Here is an 11,124-nt window from a genome sequence, read left to right on the forward strand (position 1 = left end):
GGGGGGGGGGGGGTGGAGGGTGGAGAGGCAGGGTACAGGCATAAACCCACGTGTAAACATGGGGACCTGCCGGCTGTTTGGAGAACACTGAACTTTGGAGCATTGACGCTCACTCTGAAAGCAGGTGAACTCCATCAACAACCAGCACGCTTCCCTCCATCTGGTCCATCCAAAGTCTAAAAGAGACAGCTGTAAAAGACCAGTGCTTCTTGTGTGGATGTGTGAACAAGAGAACATCTGGATGCTGATTCTGGATGGGGGCAATGGACGCTGGATTGTCATCTACACAGAAGATGGCAGTACTGGGAATAGAACCCAGGGGCACTCTAACACTGAGCCCTATCCCCAGCCCTTTTCATTTTTATTTTGAGATAGGGTCTCACTAGGTTGTTTGGGCTGGACTTGAATTCAGTATTCTCCTGCCTAAGCCTCTGAAGTTGCTGAGATTACATGTAAGCACCACCACATCCACTTGGTGAAAACCTTTTAAACTGGTGCCTATACCTTTAGTTTTTCTGTCTCTGGAATTCCTGCTCCCACTGATCCATTTAAAAGATTCTCAGCTTAATTCTTCTGGAAACATGAATTTGGAACTATTCCTTAAATAGTCTTTTCATTAGCAGGTTAGGTGGCCTTGTACGGAGAACATCTGCAAAGTTCACTGGAAGAATAGGAGGACAGGTGGGAACAGGTGAGGACAGGCTAGAGCAGGTAAGAGGGAGAAGTCCAACTGCCAACCAATCATGCATCATCAGCTTTTCCTGTGAACACCAATAAAGACCCAAAACACTAAGGAACCGCTGAGCCCTTCCAGTGACAGACGTTCCTCAAACTAGAATCCTTAGGGTGAAATGTGCAGGAAGGTGCTGGCAACCCGTGCTCATGGTGGGAGAGCCAAGCCATCTCATCACCTGTTGATCCCAGTAAAAGCAGTAGTGTGCACCTGACACAGAGCTGGGCAGGCTTTGGAGCCACGCAGGAGCCAAGAACACCATGACCCACATGGCAACAGCCCACACCTCTAGTGTCCTAGGCTCCTGTTACTCACTGGGGACATCCATCACAGAAAAACCACAGCCAAAGAGAAAAGGAAGCTGTCCCCACCCCATACTCTCAGGGAAAGGACAAGTGCACTGTCCCCACAAAAGGAGAGATGCAACCTTCCTGGGGGCAGGGGGAGCGCCTTTCACCTCACTGAGAACAGCAAAGCACAGCAACTCAGCTGGCCAGCCCTGGAGCACAGACAGGAATTTCAGGGTCAGCGTCAATGTATCCAATGTGTGCACTTAGGGTGTCTTCAAAGTTTGAAACAACTTCTAGTCACTGAACGCTCCCTCAGAAGCCTCTGGACAAGGAATACCATCAAAAGGTACAGCTGCTTTTTAAAAATAGTTTCATTTCATTTCATTAAAAAAAAAAAAAACAATCTTTAAAAGCATAAGTATTTAGCCTGCGGTCTACCAAAAAACAAATGATAGGTTAAGAGACAAGTGTGGACTGCACATGAGCTAAGGACATGCCAACTGCTTTCATCACCTCTACTATAAACCCAGGGCGCTGCATCACCAATGCCAGGGAAAGGCACCTCAGCCCACAGCCCATTTCCCCTGGAAGACACGCACTCTGCCGCCTTCTTTAATCATATAAAAACCTTCACTTTAGAAAAAGTATTTTTTTGTTCCAAGTGGCTTCAAAGGAACCCTTAAATGTGTATGAACCTTGCCTCATGTCACTGTAATCCAACCAAAGGACAGTTTAATCTTTTTGATGAAATGGTAGTTTTGTGTCATGAAATTAATCTCTCAGTTTTGATAAATGTGGTATGAGGTAGACAACTAAAATGGAATGGAAATTTCTGTGGTTTTCTTTCAAGGCCATAAAAAATGACCAAACTTGGACTTTTCAGGACACAGCCAAAAATGGAATAATCTGATAATAATTTAATCCATGATTTGCTACACACTTTAATGCAAAGAATACTGGAGACACTGTTTAAGTAATCAAGTGACTGAAAGCAATCCAGATAATTATATGTTAAATGATCCAGGAAACAGAAATAGAAGAAATGGTGCTGGGGAGACACACACACATATATACGCACACAGTCCTGTGTCCTAACTGGAGTTGATGCATATAAATGTAAAAACAAGCCCAGAGGGCTGGGATGTACCTCCTTGGGAGAGCACATGCATGAGGCCCTGGGTTCAATCCCCAGCACCACCATAAAACACACACACACACACACACACACACAATTGGAGACATTTATGAAGCACTGCTTGAGTGGCAGTTGTATTTGCTGAACATCTTAAGTACAAATGAACAAGTGATTCTGCACTTGGTGAGCTAAGAACACCGGAAGATGGTGCAGCTGGACACCTGCTCTTGTAAATCTCTCTCCAGGGTTTATGATGACAAACCCAACAACCCCACCTGATGTCACTGGCTTTGGTGCCACCTAGAACCTTCTTCCTGAGTGCTGTCCACAAAACCAGGGATCAGGAAGCCATGAATTGTATGACACTATCAAAATGGCCACACACAAGTCAGGTGGACTGTGTCACCCTGAGCAAACAAGTGTCTTAGCATCTTCAGGCCTCAGTTTGCTCGTCTGTAATATGCGAATAACAACAATAGTTTTGTAAAATTGTGAAAATTAAATGAGATTATGTCTCCAAATCCTCAGCACCATGTCAGTTTCAAGGTTTCTGAGTCCAAAGGTGAAATATGCTGGCTTGGCAATTTCTAACATCCAGCATACAGGTAAATTCACCAGATAGTATATTTGCTTCCAAAGTCCTATATGCCCAAAGTAGTGACGCTCTCGACCAAGTATTAACGTGTGACAAAGATGCCATCTGTGGTTTCCCCAGAGTCTGTGTTTTGGAGCTTGGGTCCCATCCCCTTTGGGAGTGGAGCCAAGCCAACACAAACCTAAAGGCAATCACTGGTTTCATCAACAGGTGCATAAGAAAGAGTGCCAGGCACAGCGCCCGGCCAGGACTGCCCACTCCTAAGTCAGTCCCCTGGGACCGTCGTGAATCTGCAACGCGCTCTGACCCAGCGCCAAGCGTAAAAAGTCAGAGCCGCCTCTCCAAGAACAGAGCCCTCGGGGCGCGCAGACGGAGACCCCGGGTGCCCGCCGTGCGCCACCATGCTCAGCCAGGGGTGCTCGCGGCCATCCCCTGCGCCCCTTCCTCCCTAAAAGCCACCCGCCTCCGCGCGATCCCCAGCCCTGGCGGTCCCCGCGCCTTCCAGGACTGGCCCCTTGGGGCAGGGAGGCGCGGGTCTCCCCAGGNNGGCCCCTTGGGGGCACGGGAGGGCCGCCGGGTCTCCCCGAGTCCCGGCGCAGGCAGGCGCCCGTCCTCCCGGCGTCACCGCCCGCGGGCGGCAGGGCGAGGGCGCGGCACTCACCCCAGCGCTGGGCCACCGTGCCGGCCTCGAAGAGCAGGCAGTCGCCGCGGCCGCGCGCCTCCAGCAGCACGCTGCTCTCGCCCGTGGCCTCCAGCCGCGCCAGCAGCCGCAGCCCTTTGCTCAGGGCCATGGGCACCGGGTGCGCTGTGCGCGGGAGCCCGGCCCGTCCGGCCGAGGGCGCGCAGCCCGCGACGGCTCCTCGCGCTCCCGCAACTTCCAGGAGTTCACTTTGCGCCGCCCTCCCGTCCCGCCAGGCTCCTCCCCGGCCTCCTCCCGGGCGGCCTCGCGGCCTCCTCCTCCTCCGCCGCTGCCGCCCCGATGAGCCGCGCCTGGGGCAGGTGAGGGCGCGCCGCCGCCTCCCTGGCTGCTCCGCCGAGGCGCCGCGCTCCCCCCAGCGGCGAGGCAGCTGCGCGCGCCGGCGAGGACGCGCCCGAGGCCAGGGTGGGCGGGGAGTGCGCTCCGCGGGCACCGGGACTGGGGGCTAATCCCGGCGGGTGTGGGTGGAGGGAAGGTCCTCCATGTGGTGGGCGGCAGCTAGGGAGGAGATTCCACACATTCCTCGCCGCGGAGGAGGACGCTGAGCCGCTGGGGGCCTTAATGAGCCCCTACCCATGCTGGACGGCTGCAGCCTTATATGGGCAGCCCCCGGCCTGGAGGGCCCTGTGGGGCTGGAAACCACCGCGGCCCTCCCGCTCCCCCCTCCGCCCCAGGGACGCTGGGCCTCCTTCTGTGCTCTGCTTCTGCTAACCTGGATGGGCCACTTAGACTCTGCCTCAGTCTCCCTGCCGAGGAGGGGGGCAGTGATAACTGGCCCCTTTAATAGGTGACCATGAGGACAGTGAATTCCTGGAGCATGAATGGCTGGAGCATGGAGAGTGGACAGTTAGTTGCTGCCTTTTACTATTCTGTGAGTGAGGGCAGTGTGGTCCACCTCCAGGCATCATCCGAGTGTGGGCTTAGAGAGAACTGGTACTGTGACCCCAAACACAGCCCCACTTATTGCTTGTCTGAGCATCCTCTACTGCGCCCATCAGATGGAAATCGCGCCCCTCCCACAGATTTCGTTTAGCATGCATCTGATGTGGCCTATGTGGCTTGGCAGCTGGGTGACCTGAGTCGGTGCCCCTCTTGCCACTGGATTCTGGGCCCGAGGTCTGTGAGTCAGGATGAGTCTGCAGAGGAGGGAGAGGGGACACTAGGCTGACTTGGAATCACCTTGGGGGTCACATGGGGTATTGTGCGTGGCCCCAGAGGCCTCCACCACGGAGTTTCCATCAGGCTCCCAGCACAAGCCAGTTCCTCTCTCTGCACTGAGGACAAGACTGTGGGCCAAAGCTGTTTGTCCCCACCTGTTCCAGAAGGGGCAGATCCCCCAGTGCCAAGAAGGACATGGAGGTGTCCTTGCAGACATCAGCTGTGACGAGAAACAACCAGATATTCAGTGCTCAGTGAACAGCCCATCATACCAAGATTCAGGGAATAAAGTAAACTTGAACACAGAACTTTTGGTCGTCTTGAGCCTTCAGCCATGATGCATGGAAATCCCAGATATGATGCTCATAATCTGTCCAAATTCTTTCCCTTTCATGAAATTTTACTACCTCATGAAAACAATGTGCCCATTAAATTAAGCAGTTTAGCCACTGGCCCACTTTTCCTTCCCTTTTAAACCACAGTTCACTTCTTCCAGGAAATATTCCTGAGATCTTGATCCCAGATAACAATGTTTTGTACACTCAGATGCTCATTGGACACGTCAGTGCTCACTTGCTCATGTGTTGGCACCTATTTTTGTACTGATTTTCTCTTTGTCTTGTTTCACTAACTAGACAGTAAGGTCTTGGGGAGGGAAAAGTGTTCTGTTTATTTTCTGTCTCCTCTTTCCTACCTAACGTTCTGCACTGTGGCATGCTTTACATATTTTTGAAATTTTCCTACAGTCAAGACCAGTACTTGAGCTTTATAGCTTCTAGAATCTAAGATGCCATCAACTGTAAGATAAGACACTGTTTTATGTACCACTGAAGGAAATGCGCACACACACACTTCAGTGGAACACCACGGATGGTAAGCTCCGCCTTGATTTTGGCAATGTTAAAACGCACATCTTGGACTTTAGGATATATAGTGGCTGTCCCTTGTCTCTCAAGGTGGATGAGTCAAGATCTTACTGGGTTTCAAGTGTCTGCTCTCTGGCCTGGGGCAGGGCTGTCAGCTCTGGTGGCAGAGGAAGCACCCTTCCTACATGCACACAGCCTTGTAGACTCTGGGCCACCTGGACATGGCACCTATAGCCGATGGAAAAAGTAACCAACTGGAGACACAGAGAACCGGCCGGCTCGCCACTTCAGCATGGGTACAACCTGGGGGGACAAGTGGGCCTTCTGCATTGGGAGCCTGGAGGATGAGGGTTGGGAGGGAAGGAAGGAAAAGCCAACCCCACCAGCCACAGACTAGGCCATAGCAGGAAATTGATCTCAGTCATGGTGTGGGCTGGGAGCCAGGGAGTCCAGCAAATGACCAAAGCAAACAGAAATAGAAGGGATGTCAGGGACTCAATGTTAGTGTCATTCCCACCCAAACTGGTATGTTGAAACCTTAACCCCCAACAGGATGCTACTTGGAGGTGGGACCTATGAGAGATAATTAGGGTCAGATAGATGATACCTGAGAGTGAGTCCCACGTGATAGAAATGATAGGCTTACTGTCCTTATAAAAAGAGACCCTGGCCTGGCCTGGTGGCACACATCTGTAGTCCCAGCAACTCAGGAGGCTGAGGCAGGAGGATCACAAGTTCAAAGCCAGCCTCAGCAACTGAGTTGCCAGGCCCTAAGCAACTCAGACCCTGTCTTCTAAATAAAATATTTTTAAAAGGGCTGGGGATGTGGCTCAGTGGGTAAACACCCCTGGGTTCAGTCCCCAGTACCAAAAAGAAGAAGAAGAAGAGACCCTGGAGGGCTCCCCACCCCCACTGCACTCCCATGCCTGTGTCTACACCCTTGCAAGGACAGGCCACATGAGGACACAGCCAGGAGAGGGCCCTCACCAGAAGCCAAATCCCCATCTTGACCTTGGGCTTCCAGGCTGCGGAACCATGAGGGAGCAGGGGCCACTGTTCAGAGCACCTGGTCTATGGAATTTGTTATGGCTGCCACGCTGCCCAAGACCTGAGAGCTTCTAAAGAAATGAAAGGAATTGCACAAAAGGGCAGGAGGGCAGTGAGGAGTCAGGAAGGCCCCCAACGTTTTGAGGATGCAGCACAAATTCAGGAAAACCAGGGGAGAGGGCTGACTTGACCACAGGCAGGGGCGGGGTTGAGCTGGGCCTGTGGTCTGGTTTGGGCGGGTTGACCAGCAGGAAATGGCTGCATGCCAGCGACCAGAAATGCACAGGGCAGCTCTCTGCGGGGGAGTAGAAGGCAGGTGTCTGCACCCGGGAGCAGGGGGGTGGAAAGACGAGCAAGAAGTAGCCTGAGGAAGCCGAGAAGCCAAGAGTGCCCACACAGGGGGCTCCACCGGGTTCTGTGCTGAAAACCTTACAGTCCCCGAGAGTGAGGACTCAGGAGAGAACCTTGGTTTGGTGAGAAGGTACCAGTGACCTGAGTCACCTGCAGTTTCTTCAAGGGTTGAGCAAAACAGCCAGCTGCAGAGCCCAGGACAGAACCTGCAGTACTGTGCTGTGCCAGCTGGAGGTCTGGATGGCAGAGGCAGCAAATCAACACAAAGGCAGAGGGACAGCAGCAACCTGGTGTGACAGGCCAGGCCTGGGCTTGTTGGAAGGAAGCAGAGGAGGGCAGGTGAAGGCGCCAGCGTGGGCGGTGTCCCATCGCTAGTCAGATCTTTAGAGGGAGGGAGGACGGAGGCCAAGGTGGAGACAGAAACAAGGAGGGCAAGGATAGGGCAGGACGGTGGGGAAGGGCAGGAGGAGCACCGCTCGCCCCTCCAGAGCTCCCAGTATGGGTGGTCGTCACTTTAAGTTTCTGCAGAGATCTGAGTATAGTTTTGGGGGCTGGGGGTTGAACCCATGAATCGTTTTTGAAGTAGGATGGGGAACGGAATAAAAATGCCTAATAAAACTCATTAAGATTAAAAACAAACAAACAGAAACTCCCAGTAAGCAAATCTGCGCCTGGGAGCAGGGAGGGCAGAAGAGGCTGCGGCCCTAGAGGTCACACGCTCAGCAGTCCCTGGGCCTGAGCAGATGACAGAGCTGTGGAGCTGTCTCTGGTTGCTCCACGAAATGATGATAGGGTCTCAGTCCTGTGGACTTGACCTTGAAAACACATCGGGGTCTGACGGCTGTTGGTGGCCTGTTACTTGAGGTTTGGTTCCCTGTGACATAGACTCTGAGCTGGGGGTTCGCCTGCAGGAGATGGGAGAGGGGGGAGGGAAGGAAGAGGAAGAAATGCAACTGTCACAGGCCCTCGCAGTCCCCTGGGACCTCTCAGACAGGTCCTGAGTGCATCCACTCATCCCTGCCTGTGAGGGGGACGAGGGCAAGGCAGGCCTTGAGCCAGGAGCAGTACTGCCAGCACCAGGGACCTGGTCTCCCTTCAGAGGCGAGGTCTGGGTGGGGCGCCCTGCACCCCACACCCACTGCCCCCACCTGACTGCCATCTGGAGCGTGGATCCAGTTACCTCCTACTGCCCTGGCAGCATCCCGGTCCCGCTGCCCGGTCCCCTGCTGAGCTTACTCAGTCTTGGCCCACCGAGACCTGGCCTGTCACCACCCTGGCTTTGCTGCTTTCTGTCTCATGAGCCATGCACCTTCCTGCCCGGGGCTGCGGAGCTGGGAAGGTGGCTTCCCGGGCTGCTTCTTTCACTCCCTCAGGTGGGTTAGAAAATTGCCTTCTCCTCCCTGCACCCCCCTCCTACTAAACCTCCTCCCCGCTGCCTTGTGGGGCTGAATTGGGTCTCCCCGAAACTCATTTGATGAAGTCCTAACCCTCAGGCCCTCAGAATGGGACTGCATTTAGAGATGGGGATCTAGCGGTGACTAAGTCAAAAGGACTGGGGTTCTACAGTAAAGATGAGGACACAGACGTTTAAGTGCACAGAAGGGGGACCACGTGAAGACCCCGGGGAGGGGGGGGCCATCAGCAAACCAGGGAAGCTCAGCCGAAGCCAGCCCACCACACGGTGATCTTGGACTTTCAGCTTCTGGCATCCTGAGGACTTCCCGGATTTCCTCCACCACCTGTGGGACTTGGTGACAGCTGCCCAAGTGGACTCGCAGTCCCCACATTCTCGTCTCTTGACTGCTCCCGTCCTCTCCTTACCTCTTACCATGTCTGACATTGTGAGCCGCCCACTCCTGTTTGTCATCGTCTCTCCTGCTACGGTCGAAGATCCTGCACAGGGTCCTTTGCTATTGCTTCTTATTTGTCCCCAGTGTGTCCCTAGTGCCAAGACAGTGCCTGAGACAGGGTTGATACCCAGAAGTCCTGCCACAGGGAGTGGAGGATCACACCTTTCCACTGCCCCCTGGAGCGACTCCTACTCTGTTAGGTATTTACTGAGCACCTACCATGTGCTGAGCATCGTCCTAGCCTGTTCACAGCAGGAAACAGACAAAATCCCTGCTGCAGACAGGGAGTCAAGCAAAGAGGTCCAGGTGGGCAGAGAGAGCGTGGGGCACTGCAGCTCTCCACAGGGGCCAAGGAGTCTGGGGGAAGTGATGCTCCCCCTAAGAGCCAAAGCAAGTGAGGGGCGAGCCACATGGGCCTCTGCGGGAAGGACATCCAGGGAGCAGAGAACAGGCAGCAGACCCTGGTAAGGGAGCAGCCTCGCATGTTCCAGGAACTGCAGGAGCAAGGGGAGGTGCTGGAGGGGAGGACATAGGTGCTGTGGGCCACTGCAATGACCTTAGCTTTCTTGCTGAGTGACAGGCCAAGGAGTGACAGCTCAGATTCATGTTCTGCTGCTGAGCTGGGCAGAGGGAGGGAGGCTGGGCAGGAGGCTACTGCAGTGGCCCGGGGGGATCTGGTGCTTCTAGGGCTGGGGCAATGGTCGTAGGGTGTGAGCAATGGTTGGCCTCTCAGGTCACCAGGGAGGACTGTTAGGGCTGATGGGGGATGAGAGGAGTTTGGATGGCTCAGAGTTTTGGTTGAGACTCTGGAGGAAGAGCATCCCCATTGACAGCTGTGGCAGGGACAGGTGGCCGGGTGGGGTGGGTGAGGGGGGCTCAGTCATATCCAGCGGCGGTATTGAGTGGACAGTGGGTGATGCAAGTCTGGAGTCCGAGACAAAGTCTAGACAGATGTAAATGGGAGGTCACCAGCGTCCAAAACACAGTCAGACCCAACTTCACTCACACACTGAGAGGTTTCTTGTGTACACCAGAGAGCAGTTTGCAAATTGGAAGCCCACCAACCAAAGTGACAAGACACCCCTTCACGACAGTTATGGCACAGTCCACGCAGTACAAAGGAGGAAGGCTGGGACCTTGGGGTGACATTCACATTCTATTATTACTTTATTCTGTGGTCCTGGGGATTGAACCCAGGGCCTCGAACGTGCTGGGCAAGGCCCCACCAGTATACCCTCAGCCCTTTTTATTTTTGTTGTGTGATAGGATCTAGCTAAGTTGCCCAGGCTGACCTCCGATTTGTGACCCTCTGGCCTCAGTCTCCTGAGTTGCTGGGATTAGGGCGTGTGCCACCAAGCCCAGCATTCTTTCTAACTTGGAGGAGCTATTTAGCTGATTTGTCTCCAGCTGGTTGGTTTATCTCATTGACTCATGCTGGCAGGAACTCGGTGTTTGCATTTTATGTCTCCTTTAAGATTAGAGCTGGTGCCTGGGAGAATCTTCAGGATGCTTTAGGCTTTGGTTATATGGTTTTGGCAGTTGGCTGGGGTAGAACAAGTGTGACCTCCTCTTACTTTTTCTTTGACATTGGCATGTGGATGGTATTTAAGGGCTTGGAGCCTGAGTGGGTTCACCAGGGCCTGGTGTCGGTCAGAGAGCTGAGATGGCCAGGCCTGAGCGCAGGAGTGCTGACTTGGAGACCTGAGGCGGAGCAGAGGCACCAGCGAGGTCACTGAGAAGGAGAGACAGGAGGCTGGGGACAACCAGCAGCATCCTCAACCCAAGCAAAGCAAGCGTTTCCAGCCAGAGGTTAGTAATGGCTGAGGCTGTGAGGAGTCACCAGGGACGAGGACTGGGAAATGTCTTTAGGCTTTATTTGTGAGGAGGTCAAGGCTGACTGGCCCTCATGAGGACAGTTTCAGAGCACAGTGGGGCATTTTCTTAGTTCATTTTCTTACAGCCTGTTTCCTTTGCTCAAGCCTGTGCATACACAGGGATTAGTTACCAGCTGCTGGTTACTAAAACGGGCGAGTGCTTCTGGACCACCCTCCTGAGGCTCTGGGGACACTCTCCCAGACCCCCGCAGGGGTCCCCAGGCCACTCCTCCCTTGCTGTCATCACCTGATATTCTTGGACTGTCCTCCAGGTTCCACCCTTCTGCCACCTGAGACACACTGGACATGATCTCCAAGAAGGGCCTGAGTCACGTGGGATGTTCTGGGTCAGTTTCAATATCATGGAACTTTGTATTTTCCTTAAAGGGATTCATTAAATGTCAGCTCCTTATGAGTAATTGTTATACCTGACTAAAGTTTCATCCAAATGAGTTTTTATAAAAATGTTTTTTAAAATTAGAAAATACCCTTTTTCTTTTTCTTTCTTTTTTTTTTTTTTTTTTTTTT

General features: G+C 53.5%; 1 protein-coding gene across 2 annotated transcripts in view; it reads right to left on the minus strand.

Moving 5' to 3' along the window:
- Synj2 (synaptojanin 2) overlaps positions 1-3,759 on the minus strand; it is an 88,812-nt gene extending 85,053 nt beyond the window's left edge. Inside the window, exon 1 of one of the 2 annotated variants that reach the window (XM_048805911.1) lies at positions 3,415-3,759. In XM_048805911.1, coding sequence (XP_048661868.1) covers positions 3,415-3,544 — 130 coding nt within the window. In that variant the 5' untranslated portion in view covers positions 3,545-3,759. The remainder of the gene's footprint in view (positions 1-3,414) is intronic. The other variant, XM_015498648.2, reaches the window with a different exon arrangement.
- Positions 3,760-11,124: the final 7,365 nt, after the last annotated feature.

This window comes from Marmota marmota, unplaced genomic scaffold (assembly GCF_001458135.2).
Source record: "Marmota marmota marmota unplaced genomic scaffold, marMar, whole genome shotgun sequence".
Lineage (NCBI taxonomy): Eukaryota > Metazoa > Chordata > Mammalia > Rodentia > Sciuridae > Marmota > Marmota marmota.